Source organism: Emys orbicularis, chromosome 1 (genome assembly GCF_028017835.1).
Source record: "Emys orbicularis isolate rEmyOrb1 chromosome 1, rEmyOrb1.hap1, whole genome shotgun sequence".
Taxonomy (NCBI): Eukaryota; Metazoa; Chordata; order Testudines; family Emydidae; genus Emys; species Emys orbicularis.
Window position 1 is genome coordinate 139481396 of NC_088683.1, and position 18984 is coordinate 139500379.

Consider the following 18984-nt stretch of genomic DNA (forward strand, 5'->3'; position numbering starts at 1 on the left):
AGAACTCCTATGCAATATCAATAGGTGACCTCAAAATACCATGTAAATAAGAGACAAAATCTCTGCTTTACTGCTTGTAGGAATCAGTAGCCGAGCTCCAATGGCAGAAGCAACAACTACCAGGTCTCTGGTTGATTAGGAGCAAAGTATTGTGGGTATGAGGCACATCTACCTCCCCCCCCCCCCCAAAAAAAAGGCAGCATAGCCCATGTGCACTGGACTGGCTGCAGGCAAAAAAGGAGACAGGCACACATTAGATTTAATATAGACAGTAGCACACCACAGAGTGTCTCTGAAGCATTCTGTGCAGTGACTATTTGCCATAGCAGTGGAATCAGACTTAAGGAATCCTGGGATTGCTTTAGAGCACCCTTTCTTAGGGCCCCTCCTATACACAACATCCCATGGAGTCAATGCTGCAGACAGATCCCCATGCTTGCAGTCTTTCCCACTCAGTTTTGGCCTGAGCACACCCCTTACCACATGGAGGGAAAATCAGAGAGGAGGCAGCTTTTATGCAGGAACCTCTTTTGGAGACTGGAGGTGGGGAGCCAGCTCAAATGCTAGCCAAGGATTCCCTATGCTGGGGGAATGTTCAGTCTTCCATCTATTTCCGCTTTAAATCTTTTTGTTCCCAGACGAACACAAAGGGGATGTAGGAGCGCTGACCAGCAGGCTGTAGCTACTTGCATGGAATTTGGAGAGTGGAGCACAGGTTGCAGGAGGGGAAATTTTGGAAGAAGCACCAGGAAGTCAGTCTGAGTGCACATGGCTAGAACACTAAACTGTGGTTGTAGTCTGTAAACAGTAACTTTAATAAAGAGCCATTTTCGTTTAATAAGAATGGAGCACTGTCTTGTTGTTGCCTAACATGCAGCATATGAAATACTGATCTTATATTTCTCCCACCATGCCTGCTGGAACATCTGGGGAATGCCGCTACTACACCACCCATGAGCTGGGAAAGAATGTACTCCCCTCTGTGGCTGGCTCCTTGTTCCCCTACCTTGCCTGTGCACCTGTGTAGGTGCTGCCATAATCTGGCCCAAAATATAATGGGCAGAGAATTGGGAATATATTGCACACAACCAGGGGTTAAAGTCATGAAAAGGGGGAGGAGGAACTGTGCTTCCCTCTCCCAGGTTTGGGGGAACAGTTCTTCTCACGGCTCCCCCTCCTTGGCTGGTGCAGCAAGAGCTCCCCTTTCTGTTTCAGTCTGCTTTAATCACAGCATGCAAGAGCAGGTGCTCGTGATTCTTTTAAGATATAACCCTGCAAAGGTTAAATAAGGTCAGAGGTAAAATTTTCCAAAGCACCTGAGTGACTTAGGTACCTAAGTCCTATTTTCAAAAATGACTTGGGGCTAGATCCACTGGCCTACAGTCCATCATAGGACCTAACCACATCAGCCACACCATCAGGGGCTCGTTCACCTGCACATCTACCAATGTGATATAGGCCATCATGTGCCAGCAATGCCCCTCTGCCATATACATTGGCCAAACCGAACAGTCTCTACGCAAAAGAATAAATGGACACAAATCAGACATCAAGAATTGTAACATTCAAAAACCAGTAGGAGAACACTTCAATCTCTCTGCTCACTCAATAACAGACCTAAAAGTGGCCATTCTTCAACAAAAAAAAAACAGACTTCAATGAGAAACTGCAGAACTGGAATTAATTTGCAAACTTGACACCATCAAATTAGGCCTGAATAAAGAATGGGAGTGGCTGGGTCACTACAAAAATAATTTTCCCTCTGTCGATACTCACCCCTTCTTGTCAACTGTTGGGAATGGGCCACATCCACACTGATTGAATTGGCTTCATTAGCACTGACCCCCCACTCAGTAAGACAACTCCCATCTTTTCATGTGCTGTATATTTATACCTGCCTACTGTATGTTCCACTCCATGCATCTGATGAAGTGGGTTCTAGCCCATGAAAGCTTATGCCCAAATAAATGTGTTAGTCTCTAAGGTGCCACAAGGACTCCTTGTTGTTTTTGCCCCTTAGCTGTCTGATGTGTGAGTTAGGTGTGCTCTGAGCCCACCTACTGGAACTCTTAGGCACTTAGCCTAAGTCCCATTGATTTTTAATTCACTTTTGAAAATAGGACTCTGGCCAGGTCTACTTCTGCCAGCAGGGCTATCAGGGGTGTGAAGAGGTGTGCCCCCTGACTAACATAGCTGTAGTGTATGACGCAGTTATGCTGGCAAATGTGCTGTTACCTGGGTAGCTTATTTCACTCATGAGGGGTGATTATACTATGCTGGTACCAAGTACAGCTTTGCCAGTATAGATGAGTCCACTTTGCCATTCTAGTACACCAGTCATTCTCTATGGGTAAAGTGCTCCTCGTGCCAACATAACCTTATTTTGCTTGGGTCAGGGCTAGAACAATCTATACAGGCAAAAGCAGGGTTTTGCTGATGTAAGCTGCACCAACACTGGGAGCGCTTTACTAATATAGTATCGTGCTATAGTATACTATACTGGGAGTTCTCCTAGGGTAGCCCTGACATCAGGCACCTAAGTCTCATAGGCACTTTTGAAAATGTTACCCCATGTCTAATGCTATTCTCTGCAGTACCCACAAAGCACCTTCCTCCTCCCGTTTCAACACATTTCCAGTTATCGTTACCTCTTATTCTTATTTCTTCCTCCATTTTCCAGTCCAGCTGACACTGTGCATAGCTGAGTCTGTTTGAATGACTTTTCCAAGTAAGATTTTGTGAAGTGCTGTCTAACGCTGACTGCACTCCAGATGTTACTTTCTCTGTTAATTTTGTACTTTGATTTGAAAAAAAGATGATTGTTTTTATCTGGCTTATTCTTTTATTTATGCTATAAATCCAGGGTGTGTATTGACCATGATTCAATTATCATCTAAGGGCATGATCCAGGGCCCACTGGAAATTTAATGGAGCTCTTTCATTGACTTTCATGGGTTTTGGAGCAAGTCTTAATTGTTTACAGATTATTTGTTCCATTATTTTCTCTAGAAACCAAAATCAGACTTACTGGATGGGAGCTACATTTGCTTTCCCCACGCCTCCCTCTTTTAAGTGCATCATTATCATTTCCAGTAACAAAATCACTAAGGGACCCAATTCTGTGGCCCTGATCCAGCAAAGCACTTACGCATGTGCTTAACTTTAAACACATGTGTAATCCTACCAAGTTCAATAGAAGTACTCACATATTTAAAGTTGAGCATGTGCTCAAGTGTTTTGCTGGATCAGGGCCTATACTTGTTATCAAGAAAGCAAGGAAGTTTGAATGAGTTAAATTCACTTAAATGTAACCTGTATCATGGAACTAGCTCTCAGCTAAACCCTGACTGTGTGTTTCTGAAGAAGAGATCTATAAACCACTCCCACAGCCAGATGCACAGAGTGGAAATACAGGTTTACGTGAAGAATTTGTTAGGAGTGGTGTTGCCCTGATCACATGCAGAGATCCACTGAACATCTTATGCATGAGAACCTCCCTGACAGTAGACCTTCAGCTAAAGCAATTATTCTTTACTTTCATAGCAAGAGAACTGGTTTTACAAGGTAATAAGCAGGGAGGGGTAAACTCCTGTGAGTAAAAATAAGAACCAGTGCAAACATCAAATCCAAGCAGCACTTCTGTAAGTTTAAAATTGTTTGGGGTAAGTCTTCCTCAGCTCTGGCACATTTACCTTTGCTGAATTCCATTTTTGAGGCATCTGCTGGGCTGGCTGTTGTATTCATCTCTTGAGCTCTGGTTCTTCCCCAACAGAGCCTGCTCCACTACCCCTGCAGATCAGACAATTGCCTGGGGTATTAAAATATTTAGTGATTGTTTAATGCACTGGAGAAGGCAAGTACTTTCCACTTTGCCTAGGGACACAGCAAATACTTTGGAGCTTGTGAAGAATTTAAAGTGAAGTGAGGGAGGAAAAGACAGGGAAAGAAAGAGGCCTTGGAAGGTTTTGCTAAGCATGCAAGGATAGAATTTTGCCTTCACTTGCAAACCAATCCATGCCAAGAGTGGTAATTTAGGATAGATATAGGCCCTTTATTTTGGGACATGAAACTTAGAATAAATTTCTGAACTGTTTGTGATTATTCATGATGAGAAATAATAGAATTTCAGTGTTTGTTGTAGCCATGTCGGTCCCAGGGTATTAGAGAGACAAGGTGGGTTAAGTATTATCTTTCACTCACCAACAGAAGTTGGTCCAATAAGACAAGCCTGAAGAAGAGCTTTGTGTAAGCTGAAAAGCTTGTCTTTCTCCAACCAGAAGTTGGTCCAATTAAAGATATTCCTCACACACCTTGTCTCTCTAATAGAATGTCAGCGTAGTCTTAAATTACTACAGTTATGGTGCTAATTACACTAAGGGCTTGTCTACACAGGAAATTTAAGATTAATTGGATGAAGGTGTGAAGTGAAAGCCCTTTAAGTCCCTGAGTAGATGCTTTCATTGAGAAGTAATTTGGCCACAGTTTGCTGAGGATTATGCTACGGCGAACTTCTGAATGAGAACATCCACTCGGGTTAATGTATTTTAACTTCCCAGTTTTAGTTAATACATCTTAACTTTCCTGAGTGTCTCCATCTAGACAATGCCTTAGCTACACATTTTAAGGCCCAGTTTCTAGGGACTCGATTTTTAAAAGTACTCAGCACTGAGCAGCTCCCATTATGGGAACTGCTAGATGCTGAGCTCTTTTGAAAACCTCGCCTGAAGTTCTTACTCAGTCCTTACTCAGACAAAACTAGTCCTAATGAAGTTAATTCCAGGTCAATGGGAGTTTTGACTGAGCAAGGAACTGAGCCTTTAATTACCATGCAAGATGGCACCATTTAAGAATATTGAGCTACCCATGTGCAATCCTGCAGCTTTAAAATACCACCTGCCTTTTTACTGAATTCCAGTGAGTTCCTCTAAAACTGCCATTCCCTTCCTGCAGGAGGGATGGAGTTTAAGGCTGCTACAGGGCAGGACTGTAAGTGCCCTGTAATCTATGGCCTGGTCTACAATATGAGTTTAATTCGAATTTAGCAGCGTTAAATCGAATTAACCCTGCACCCGTCCACATAACAAAGCCATTTATTTCGAAATAAAGGGCTCTTAAAATCGATTTCTGTACTCCTCCCCGACGAGCGGAGTAGCGCCAAAACCGATATTGTCATTTCGAATTAGGGTTAGTGTGGCCGCAATTCGATGGTATTGGCCTCCGGGAGCTATCCCACAGTGCACCATTGTGACCGCTCTGGACAGCAATCTGAACTCGGATGCACTGGCCAGGTAGACAGGAAAAGCCCCGCGAACATTTGAATTTTATTTCCTGTTTGCCCAGCGTGGAGAGCACAGGTAACCATGCAGGCCGATAATCGAAAAAGAGCACCAGCATGGACCGTACGGGAGGTACTGGATCTGATCGCTATATGGGGAGAGGATTCAGTGCTAGCAGAACTTCGTTCGAAAAGACGAAATGCCAAAACTTTTGAAAAAATCTCCAAGGGCATGATGGAGAGAGGCCACAATAGGGACTCAGATCAGTGCCGCGTGAAAGTCAAGGATCTCAGACAAGCCTATCAAAAAACAAAGGAGGAAAACGGTCGCTCCGGGTCAGAGCCGCGGACATGCCGCTTCTACGCTGAGCTGCATGCAATTCTAGGGGGGGCCGCCACCACTACCCCACCTCTGACCGTGGATTCCGAGGCGTGGGTAATCTCATCAGCCACACCTGAGGATTCTGCGGATGGGGAAGAGGAGGAGGAGGAGGAGGAGGACGAGCTTGCGGAGAGCACACAGCACTCCGTTCTCCCCAACAGCCAGGATCTTTTTCTCAGCCTGACTGAAGTACCCTCCCAAGCCAGTATCCAAGACCATGACCCAATGGAAGGGACCTCAGGTGAGTTTACCTTTTAAAATATAAAACTTGTTTTAAAAGCAAGCGTTTTTTAATGATTACTTTGCCCTGAGGACTTGGGATGCATTCGCGGCCAGTACAGCTACTGGAAAAGTCTGTTAACGTGTCTGGGGATGGAGCAGAAATCCTCCAGGGACATCTCCATGAAGCTCTCCTGGAGGTACTCCAAAAGCCTTTCCATAAGGTTTCTGGGCAGTGCAGCCTTATTCCGTCCTCCATGGTAGGACACTTGACCACGCCATGCTAGTAGCAAGTAATCTGGTATCATTGCATGACAAAGCCTGGCAGCGTATGGTCCCGGTGTTTGCTGGCATTCAAGCAACATCCGTTCTTTATCTCGCTGTGTAATCCTCAGGAGAGTGATATCGCTCATGGTAACCTGGTTGAAATACGGGAATTTAATTAAGGGGACAGAGGTGGCCGTTCCTACTGGGCTGTTTGCCTGTGGCTGAAAAGAAATCCTTCCCTGCAGTTAGCCAAGCGCGGGGGGGGGGGGGGGATTTGGCCCTGAGCTTTTCGCGTTTGGCTAGCAGGGATCTTCCCTGATACCAGCCACGCGGTGGGGGGAGGGGTAAAGCGATCATCCAGAGAATTGGATGCGGGGGGTTAGTTTGTTTTCTGCTGCTGAAGGTTAACAGGAAAACCGCAGCACTCAACGGGCTTTGCTTGGTATGTGGGAAAGGAGGGCGCAGAAGCCGAAAGACAATAGCTTACCATGGCCGCATGCAAGCCGAATTCTGTTGCCCGGACCTGCGTCTGTGATCTCTAGCAGCAAAGCCACAGGCACTCAATATTAAGAGGCAAAATGCGACCTTGCACAGAAATCACATGTGCTATGTGAATAGTGTTGGTCACCGTGAAAGAGTATAAGCATTGTTCTGTAAAATGTATCTTTTTAAAAAATTATCTCCTTTTTTCCCTCCCTCCAGCAGCTGCAAATTTTTCAAGCCTCCCTCCTCCGTCCCGAAGGCTATCTCAGATAAGGCATCGGAAAAAGAAGACGCGAGACGAGATGTTCACGGAAATCATGGAATCCACCCACAGTGAAAGAGCTCATCTGAATGAGTGGAAGGATACGGTTTCAAAGTACAGGAAAGAAGCCAGTGAATGTGAGGACATGAGGGACCAATGTGAGGACATGAGGGACCAATGTGAGGACATGAGGGACCAACGTGAGGACAGGAGGGGACAATGTGAGGAGACGAGAGACGCTCGAGATGAGAGGTGGCGGCAGGAAGATCAGAGGAGGCAGGATGCAACGCTGGGGCTGCTGCGTGAGCAAACAGACATGCTCCAGCGTCTGGTGGAGCTTCAGGAATGGCAGCAGGATAACAGAGTGCCACTACAGCCCCTGTATAACCCCCCTTCCCCCTCACCATGTTCCATAGCCTCCTCACCCAGACGTGTAAGAACGCGGGAGGGGAGGCTCCGTGCACCCTCCCATTCCACCCCAGTGGACAGCCCAAGCAAAAGGCTGTCATTTTTTTAACCTTTTTTTAGTGTCCTTTTCCTTCCCACCGATCCTCCTCCCAAACCCCACCCGGGTTCTCTCCCTCTTTTTATAATCAATTAATAAAGAATAAATTATTTTTAAATGTTAGTGACTTTATTTCCTTTGAAAGCAAGCTGTGATCGAAGGGGGAGGGTGGGTTCCTTACAGAGAATGAGTCAATAAAGGGGGCGGGTTTTCATCAAGGAGAAACAAACAGAAATTTCACACTGTAGCCTGGCCAGTCATGAAACTGGTTTTCAAAGCTTCTCTGATGCGCAGCGCTTCCTGGTGTGCTCTTCTAATCACCCTGGTGTCTGGCTGCACGTAATCAGCAGCCAGGCGATTTGCCTCAGCCTCCCACCCCGCCATAAAGGTCTCCCCCTTACTTTCACAGAGATTGTGGAGCACACAGCAAGCTGCAATAACAATGGGGATATTGGTTTGGCTGAGGTCTGAGCGAGTCAGTAACGATCGCCAGCGACCTTTTAAACGTCCAAATGCATATTCTACCACCATTCTGCACTTGCTCAGCCTGTAGTTGAACAGCTCCTGACTCCTGTCCAGGCTGCCTGTGTATGGCTTCATGAGCCATGGCATTAAGGGGTAGGCTGGGTCCCCAAGAATAACTATTGGCATTTCAACATCCCCAACGGTTATTTTCTGGTCCGGGAAGTAAGTCCCTTGCTGCAGCCGTTTAAACAGAGTAGTGTTCCTGAAGACGCGAGCATCATGAACCCTTCCCGGCCAGCCCACGTTGATGTTGGTGAAACATCCCTTGTGATCCGCCAGTGTTTGCAGCACCATTGAAAAGTACCCCTTGCGGTTTATGTACTGGGTACCCTGGTGCTCCGGAGCCAAGATAGGGATATGGGTTCCATCTATCACCCCACCACAGTTAGGGAATCCCATTGCAGCAAAGCCATCCACTATGACCTGCACATTTCCCAGAGTCACTACCTTTCGTAGCAGCAGCTCAGTGATTGCTTTGGCTACTTGCGTCACAGCAGCCCCCACAGTAGATTTGCCCACTCCAAATTGATTCCCGACTGACCAGTAGCTGTCTGGCGTTGCAAGATTCCACAGGGCTATCGCCACTCGCTTCTCAACTGTGAGGGCTGCTCTCATCTTGGTATTCTGGCGCTTCAGGGCAGGGGACAGCAAGTCACAAAGTTCCATGAAAGTGCCCTTACGCATGCGAAAGTTTTGCAGCCACTGGGAATCGTCCCACACCTGCAACACTATGCGGTCCCACCAGTCTGTACTTGTTTCCCGGGCCCAGAATCGGCGTTCCACGTATAGAACTTGCCCCATTAACAACATGATCTCCAAAGCACCGGGGCCCGCGGTTTGAGAGAATTCTGTGTCCATGTCCACGTCCTCATCACTCTTGTCACTGCGCTGCCGTCGCCGCCTCCTCCTCACCTTGTTTTTCTGGTCCTGGTTCAGCATAAACTGCACGAGAATGCGCCAGGTGTTTACAATGTTCATGACTGCTGTCTTGAGCTGAGCGGGCTCCATGCTTGCCGTGGTATGGAGTCTGCAGTGTTCACCCAGGAAAAAAGGCGCAAAATGGTTGTCTGCCGTTGCTTTCATGGAGGGAGGAGTGAGGCTGTACCCAGGACCACCTGCAACAATGTTTTTTGCCCCATCAGGCACTGGGATCTCAACCCAGAATTCCAATGGGCGGGGGAGACTGCGGGAACTATGGGATAACTACCCACAGTGCAACGCTCCGGAAATCGACGCTAGCCCCAGTACATGGACGCACACCGCCGAATTAATGTGCTTAGTGTGGCCGCATACATTCAACTTTATACAATCTGTTTCCAAAATTTGAATTCTGTACATTCAGATTAATCCCGTAGTGTAGACATACCCTATGTCAAACTCAGGGCTGGCGCAACCCATTATGCGACCTAGGTGGTCGCCTAGGGCGCTACGATTTGGGGGGCAGCGACCGCGGTGGTATTTCGGCGGCGGGACCTTCCGCCGCCCTAGGGCGGCGGAAAAGCTGGCAGCGCTCCTGGTCAAACTATGACGTAATATAATTTTAAAGGCCCTATTTGTCATATAACTATATAGGCAGCAGCTATTTGGAGTTAAAGAGTCCTGCTCACAGAAAATGGGAGCCTGATCAAACACAGTTTTAGCCAGTAGCTTTTAAATCTTGTGGGCGTGATTCTGATCTCTTACACCGGTGTAAATTCAAACTAACTCGATTGAAGTGTTAAGCCTGCGAAAGATCAGAATAAAACTACATATTTCTTATTTTTCTCTTAATTTTTTCTAAAATAATACTGGAGATTTAAACATTTCCTACATGTCTGTAGCTCAAATCAGCTCACCCACTAGGTCCCACACATACAACAGGTACAACTGAAGTGTTAACATGAGAAGGTTGAGCAACATCTGCTTTTGCCATCAGTTTACTCTAACTCCCTCCTTTCTGATTCACACCTTCGTTTCCTGTTACATAGCTCAAATCGTTAAAATATGGACTTCATAACCATTTAACTCCATTTACAAAATGAGGGGTGACTATGCCATTGATCACGTGGACCCTTTTCCTCACAGAATCCATCGGTGGAGGATAGTGGGCAGGAAAATCCTGTGAGGTTCCCCTTGTTGAGCTTTCCCAGTTATTCTGTGAGAGGTTTGCCTCTGGCTGTATTAGCTTCTCAGCATATCCCTTGTTGGTTGCTGGGAGGGTGATGTGTGTAGTGCAATTGTCCCATCCTAGCCCAATCTTTCACCACAGGCTGATTCCAGTCTTTGCAGAGAGCTTCCATAGCATCTAGAGAGAGAGAGAGGATCATGCCATGGAGGTTGGTGAGCCCCTCACACCCTTCACATGTGCAGGGGGATATTTATGTAGGAAGTCCCCTCCCCCCCCATGGATCCCCTAGCATGTTCCAGGCCATAGAAACTCATTGCATCTTTTCGCAATACATTTCAGGTGTTGTAAGAAGGAACAGGGAGGGAAAATGGATCAGTGAATAAATCTAATGAAAGAAAATTTATTATTATTTATTTTCTGTCTCACTGATGTCCTACAACGTCCTATTATCCCTCTGAAGAGTTCCAAACACATTAATGTGGAAGCACCCCCATTTCCCATTGACTTCAATAGGAACTTCATGTGCTTAGCATCTCTCAGGGGTCCAGGTCATCCCCTCCTGTGGAAAAACTCATGGGAGGGAACTTTGGAGGAGAATATCTCCACAAAGACTCCCTCTTAGAGATCCATCCCACGGGTTTTCCCACCCCGCCCCTGCACGAAGAAAGCCCTAGCGGCTGACACCAGACCTGGTGGATCTCTGAGAATCCATGGGAAGCCATAGGCATAGAGTCTTTGTGCCTCTAAGTCAGGTACTGAGATGCCCCCCAGTGGATTACGCAGAAAGATAATGCCACTCCAGTCTGTATTTTTTTTTTTTGTATAATTTCCAAGGGGCTAGGGGGTGACATCCATCCCCACCCCCTTCCTTGCCTACTTCTCCCTCCACCCAGCTAATTGCCACCTCCTCTCTGGGGACAGACTCTGGATTGCATAGAGAGGCCTCTGTAGTGTTCTGGGGTGGACAATGCAATGGAGGTCTCTGAGCTCCCCTTCCACACAGAAAGGAGGAAATTCTCTCATGGAAGTTTCTTTCAGTGCACCAAGGACAAGGATCTAGGGGGCTCAATCTGGCCCATATACAGGAGTTATGCACGTGCACCCAGGACAGTGTAGACTAGACCAAACTTCCATCTTTTCAATTTAACAGGGCTTGCATTTGTAGATTTGAGCTATACAAAGATAGAAAAGCATGATTCACCTGAACGCTGGGCTGTTTCTCATATGAATCTGAATTAAGATATTTGGTAATAACTTGACAAAAGCTGCCACTCAATATTTTAAACCACATTTAATCTCTGAACCTGGGAAGCAGATTCTGTCACTTTTCACACATCTGGGTTTAACTAACTACTACACAGAGGCGGGACATTGTAACTTTTACATTTCCACGCTAGTTTAGAACCATACTTCTGCTACATTTTTCATAGAGATTACACACCGCAAACATCTACAAGCAGTAAGTTGAGGTGCTTACTATACAAAATACCGTGTGTAAAACAAAAACCAAATTTGTATTAAAATATAGATCTTAGACCCTTCTCAGACACTGAGAACATAAATAAGAATCAATAGAAGTTATTTACACTGCTAGACACAGTACTTTACTGCATATTTCTATTTACATTTTCTTCTTTTGTAAATTGCTACTAGATATATGCACACTGGTCAAATCAGACAGTTCAAAATATATTTAAATATTTTCATAGATCCCTTGACTTAGATAGAATAATGGACAGGTTTGATAGAACTGATATCATAAGCTTGGTTTGTTTCAGGTGATGGATAATGCTTCCAACTTAGGCTCACCAGTATGCATTCAATTTGGTTCAGTACATTGTGGGCCAAATTCTGTCCTCACCCCTTTTGAATCCTAGTACTGACAACTGGGCTGCATGAGGGTTGTAACCAAGGCAACATACGTTCAGAAAATTATTATTAATTCCTAATCAGCATATTGCAATTGTGTCAATTAATATCTATAATACAGTGGTGTCAAATAATCCAATGGTATTTAATGAACCCTTCAGATACAGGGAATGAGTATACTACATTGAGGTAATCAACAGGAATTTTCTGAATGACCCTCTCACTACCCTTCTCAAAACAGACCCAACCTCTTCCCCCGCTACCTACACCTCCTGTAATATGCCTCCCTCCCAGCTCAGACTCCCACTTCTAGTAGCAAGTCCTTTCTCATCTCCACCCTAATAGAAGAAAACTCAGATCTACCATGTTTCCAAGCTACATCAGCCCTCCAAATAATACCAGCATTTTCCATCAGAGGAGCTTAATGTAGTTTGCAAACAGTTGAGAAAGCCTCACAACTCCCCAGGTGAGGTAGGTAAGTATCATTATTATTATTCCCTATTTTACAGATTGGGAAGCTGAGGCACTGAGGTTGAGGTACAAACTTTCAGATGTGCATGCACTCTCTCTCTCTCTCTCTTTCACCTTCATTTGGAGAGGTGGAATTCAGGCCCTAGCTATACCAAGGTGGACATGCACAATTTGAGGACACTTTTAAAAATATTGAGTGAAATGACTTGTTGAAGGTGTCACAGTGACTCTGTGGCAGAGCCAGCAACAGATCCCGGGTCTTGTCTCCTGACCCCACTTCTGTGCCTTCTCCGTAAAACCATCTTTCCTCTGATTTAAATACCCTGAACTGCCTCAGCCGCTGGTACCTTCCCCTTTGTCTTGACAAGAGCTACAGATTGGCTGTCTGCTCAGTCCCTGGGAACTGCCCACACGATCCCTCAGCCAAAAGTCTGACTCTGCATCTCAGCCTTTGGACAGAGTACTCAGGGAGAGATCCCTGCCTACAACTGAGGAACACACAGTGCAGGACAAGGGTGTTAGTGTGGTTCGGTGTGGAACTAATGATGGTCTAGGGATCATTTTTGCCCTCTTTTGATCCTGAGGCCACTGTACACAGAGCCAATTCCTAGGTGTAAGTAAGAACAGCCTGAGCATGCTCTGACTTATTCAGACTGCTATAATAGGTTCACAGGGCCAAAATGGCAGCCAGTGTTCTGTTCAGCCTGGGGTGTCCCACTCCGAGCCTTTCATCCAGCCATGACCTCTATTATGACAGCAGCAGATAGGTGGGAGCGTAGGAGCTTGTGTGCTAGCTTGACGCCACTGGAGGATGCTCTTGTGGTAGCCAGAATCTGGCAGTGATGTGGCTCAAAATGGCTGTGCCTATTGCAGGATCTGGCCCTCGTGGTAATTTGGGAACCTTCATGTAAAGCATTACCTTTCTAAACATACAGCTCATCAGTGATACCAAAGCAGCTAAAGATTACAAAAAATAATATTTTAAACTTGCTAATTTGACAATATCCAGAGAACCTCTGTGGCAAAAAAGGAAAATTTATTGAAATAATTTAATAGGGAATGTCATTGCAGAACTAGGTAACAACCTGGTTAAAACAACTCCTCATGCCTACAGCAGTAGCAAATTGCAGACTCTCCTAAGAAAAGTTTTGTTAGCCGTGGCACTGGTTGACTTTTTTTTACATCACATCTGTGCTTGCTTCATCATTCTGCCATCTGCTGTAACAAAATACAGGCAAAGCATTTTGGAAAACAACCCCTCCATACTTACAACCGGCTCTGACCCAGCACACTTCTCTTCACTTCTCACAAGCTGCAGGGCCTGTTCTCCCCCCACCACATGCATGATGAATTACATAGGCGTCCTGAGTGTGGGGAACACAGAATCCCATTGATTTTTGCCACAATGTTTCTATTAACCAAAATGGATGGTTATACATTTCAGTTTGTTGTAAAAATGTATTTGCTGAAAGGTCAAAAAAGCAAGGTCATTATCATTAAATGCTTAATTTTGGGACTCCAAATCAAACTTGTTTCCTGTTATGTATTGTCTGCAGATACACAACATATATTTGAGTGAGAAACTCGGATTGCTAACGCATTGAAATAACAGAATATTAAGAGTGGTTTTGAGCACACACACTGTACAGCCCAGTCGATGTTTCTTCCTGGTGTAGCAGCGCAAATCTCTAGGTAGCAGTAAACTGGCTACACAGACTTCATTCCTGAACACATGTTCAAAGGTGATAAAATAAATGCAGATGGTTTCCCAAAACCTCAGTGGAGCATTTTTTACAATTACCAAATGGACTGTAAAAGAACAAGAAAAAATTAGAGAAAACACAGTTTGACACAGATAGATAGGCAAACACAGCGTATCGGCCAATCATTTTTGCAACAAAATCATGTATTTATAATGTCAAATTTTGGGGAAACAATATTGACAGTTATCTCAGCTGCCTAATGGGAGTGAGTTTAAAAAGACCCAAATTTACCATGTACTATTGGGCTACTTATTTCATTTAAACAATTGATACAAAGAAGTTGGCTAGAGAACTTTGGACATCCTTGAGCCACCACTGAAGTCAATAGCAAACAGAACTCTCCCTGACTACACTGACTGCGCAGGATCAGACCCTACGCATTTAGCACAGGCTTTGTATGCTTATGTGCTGTGAAATATACACAGGAAATCTTACACACAGGATTTATAAAAACATGTAACTGACGCATACAATTACACTGCAGCACTGTTGAAATCTGTAGCTTTTCTTCACTCAGGGCCCGATCCAGTTTCCTTTGAAATCAGTGGCAATTGTTCCATTGACTTTAGTCGGAGTTGGATCAGAGCCTAAGGGTAACACTTCTTTTCATTGTTATACTAAGGTGGGAATGAGGCAGTCAATCTAATAACCTTATGCACCATGTTTCTTTGTCATGTAATACATTTCAGATGATCAGCACTATACCACATTTTCTCTGCAACTTTCTTCTTCCACTTGCAAAACACTCCATACATTGATAAAGTTAGAGTCCTGGTGCCAGTTCTAATTACATGCTTTACATTAGAAAACAGTAAATGATTTTTTCCAGGGTTAAGTCTCCTGATTTCCAAAGAGCTTTGGGCCAGATTCTGATGTTAATTACATTGGTGTAAATCTGACTTCAGTAGAATTACTGTGTCTCCATTGATTTCAGTGGAATTACTGTGGATTTACACTAGTGTAACTGAAAGCAGAATCTACCCCTTCAGTGGCAACAGACTCACTAAAGCAAATGGAAATGACGATGAGTCTTTCCAAGTAAGTAGCAGTGTCTAACAAGCTCAGTTAGTTTCACCACTTCATTTAGCGCATAGATATAGACATACACTGGACACTGAATGTCAAGACCCCTGAATGTAAGGCTGCCTGCTTGTCTCTGAATAGCCTAGATACCAGAGCTGGCTGAAAATTTTCCATCAAAACTTTTCTTTTTATTAAATGGAAAATTTGGGATTTGATTAAATGCATATTTTCATTGAAAGCATCTACTTGCCTCAACATTTTCCCCTTTTTCAGTGGGAAACAGATTTTTTTTTTGGCAGAAAACTGAAAAACAATTGGTTTGGGTTTTTTCAATGAAAAGTCAAAATTTTACACTGAAAATTTCAGTAAAAATGAATGTTTAATTTTTTTCATTGAAATGCTCCAAAGGGGGTGGGGGATTGTAACCACCTCTATTAGATATTGAGGGCTTGTCTAGATGAACAGTTGTATACCCCAGCTTGCTGCGTGCTATCTCCCTTGCAGTAGCTTGTCGCGCACTAACCATTGATATGGACCCTGCTACTGTGCACTAAACGTTCTATAGCACTCTTTGATCGCCCTCACTGAAGGTGAATTTAGGGTTTAATCCTGCAAAGTGCTGGATGTCTCCTGTGAGGTACTGAGCAACCTCACTGGGGACCTGAGAGTTTTTTGCACCTTATAAGATCAGGGGTCTAGTGGGAGACACACCTAACGCTGTCAGGCTCTGTATACAATGATCCTCACACAGTCCTGCCTGTGTGTTCCAATCTTGGCTTACAGCTATCCCAATCTTTGGCCTCATGAGCAATCTGGACCAGCTCTGCAGTGTTTTTATGATGTGTTACACTGTCCATAGGGGATTAGAGAGACCACCCAATTCATTTCCTCTTGTGACTTATTGAGGATTTGAACCTGGTTCTCCAGTGGTGAAAAGATATAGGTACAAAGCCATCAGGCCACCTACTGTTCTGGTGCTGTAGTTCTTTTTTTAATTTATGAATGTTAAATGCAAAGGAGAAAGTGCTCATTTAACAATTTGAATTGGTGCATTGCAATTGTGATGACTATTAAATTGAGGGCAGTTTAGGACTCCCTGGTTGTGTTATTCTTAAGATCCAACCAGATATAGATAATATAGGGAGCTTAAACTTGCTCGGACCATTGATGTCAGTGACTAAACTTCCATATGCTTTAATGGAAGCAAGGTCTGGTCCATGGTATAATGTGGTTTACACTGTCTTCCATAGAGCTGCTCCATTTTAGAATGGCTACAGTTTTTGCTCAGTGCATATATATGTTGCTTCTACATAAAAATGCAAAGAATTAAACATGTTTTGTGCACAGAATTTAGAAATGTCTATATGAGGTATGTAGCAGTACATTTATTTTTTTATAAGTGTTAACTCATCTGTATGACACTGCAGTTTCACTTTCACTATTGCGTACTTGAGAACCTGATTCTTAATCACATGCCACACAGAAAACAGTAATTCTTCAATGATCCCCATAAAATACCAGGTTTGTTGAGCATTTCTACAGATGTTTTTCGCCATGAAAAATCAGCAATTGATGCTGACCAGCACTGCAGTTTGAATGAAAGTGCAGATTTGACATCTACTCCAAGACTGTATTCTTCTTTGCTAGAACTCTAAACCCAGGCTTCTTTTAATATTAAGACACCAATGGTTTTGTTTGTAATTTAAAAACCTCAGGCAGAAAGAAACAATCTAATGATGCAGCAGAGTTAATAGATTACTGGAGAGGAGGAACCTGATCACAATAAATAGTACACTCTAAAGAAATCATCTTTTATATATTATATTAATGATCCACTTAGATTGCTTCTTGGCATTGGTAAGGTTCTGTTACAAATATTTTAGATTTTTTCCTATTACTTCTAAAAGGAATTGGCAGCATTAAAAACCAGTTACAAAACAAATGTGCTTCAAAAACCTAAAGTAGAATTGCTGGGTTATTAGCAGCACTTCTGGAACGCTAACAGAGGAAAAACAACAGTAATTCTAGTGGCAAAACTGGCATGACATACAGAAAACGTATTTTACAGCTAGTCAATGGCTGGAATGTTAATGTTAGCTGTAGGCCATGTTGTTTTCCTTTCAGTGGTGAGGAATTAACACTTTTAATTAAATATGAAAATATATGTGGTTTGCAGTGTTGTTGTAGCTGTGTTGGTCCCAGGATATTGGAGAGACAAGGTGGGTGAGGTAATACCTTTTATTGGAGCAACTTCTGTTGGTGAGAGGGAGAAGCTTTTGACGTACACAAAGTTCTTCTTCAGGTCTGGGCCTGAAGAAGAACTCTGTGTAGCTCGAAAGCTTGTCTTTTTTCACCAGCAGAAGTTGCTCCAATAAAATATATTGCCTCACCCACTTTGTCTTGTGAAAATATATAGCAGGGGATAGAAATGGGTACACAACTCTTGACATTTATCTGATTTTTAACAAGTTTACTAAATGACAGTCACTGGCTTGACAATACTGAATGAAAAATACTGATGTTACACAGATTTTACAGTAAGATTATGGTATGCTGCTGATAAGCAGAGTCACAAACATATTCTAATAAAACTGCAGCTGCCCTCAGCTGAGGCACATGCCTTTTTACTCCTATTTATTGAGAGAGAAAGCTTATATACTGTAGGTTTGCTGAAGTTTAATAAATAAGGTCAACTTATAATATATAAAACCATATAAACATTTATATGCTACATGCATATCATATAATTTAAAGTAATAATTTATATAGCAAAGAAATGCAGACTTATGTTCTTCCTATTTTTCTCGACAACGCGCACACGCAGGATGTGTCTATTCTTATCCATCGCCAGCCTACGAGTTTATTGTTTTCCGAAGTCAGTGCTCTTACATACGTTTGGGATGTTTTGCACTGGGAGTTCCAGTGTTTATCATCAATGCCACGGCAGCCATTTTTTACCGGTTTGGCTGCTTTACACCTTGTTTCATAAAAATATTGTTTGACGGGAGAGTTGCCTGTTTTAATTTCTCCTAGCACAGTTACCTGGTGTCCTCTAATGTCAATAGCGGATGATTTGTCCGTGACCCATAAACTTTCACTGTCACATACAGAATATTCCCCTCGATGGCTCTTATGTTCTGCATACCTTTTCCTCCTGGAGGTTCTGTTCACCACTACAGAATTTCCAATATAATCTTCCATAAGATACAAAGGTGGAGGTTCCAATGGGGTATTGTCACTCAAGAGGACCCGGGGAGAATTGTAGCGTTTCTGTTGCCTTAATAGTTCTGCATCCATTGAGATAACTGGCTGGAAGTCTGATTTCACATTTTCAACTCCATCCACGTCCTGCTGAGCCTCTGTTTTCTGCATTGTGTTTTGATAGTTTTCCTTAATATCCACCATCTGCTTGGAGAGCTTGTTTTTCAAAATGTCTGCCTGAATGAGTTTAATAATGAGAGAATTTATTGAATCTTCTGGCAAACTCCTTTGATCCATGTTGGTAGATTGGATGCCACGAAGATAAGCAAGAAATATCACATAAAACAAGATGGACATCACCTTGTTCACCTGTAAGATCTGAAAAGAAACACAGAGTTAACTTAGAGCCAGTGAAATAAGAATTACTGGATGCAGTAGGATAGTCCTGATTTTTTTTTTTAGCATGTCTTACAGATGTTAGACTGTGTAGACCAGGCTAGACCATGTGTTTGTTACAAGCTATTCCAAATATTTAATTACATTTTATGAAATAATATGGGTGACCCTTTATTATTAGTTCCATCTACATTTCATCCACTTTTCAGGCAGGATGATTTTATTTTTTGGATTTT

The 18984-nt window shown here is 43.5% G+C and overlaps 1 protein-coding gene across 1 annotated transcript; it reads right to left on the bottom strand.

Annotated features, from left to right (window-relative positions):
• Positions 1 to 17935: 17935 nt before the first annotated feature.
• Positions 17936 to 18709, bottom strand: NTF3 (neurotrophin 3). Its single transcript, XM_065418583.1, has one exon. It carries the CDS (start codon positions 18707 to 18709, stop codon positions 17936 to 17938), a length of 774 nt encoding a protein of 257 aa, XP_065274655.1.
• Positions 18710 to 18984: the final 275 nt, after the last annotated feature.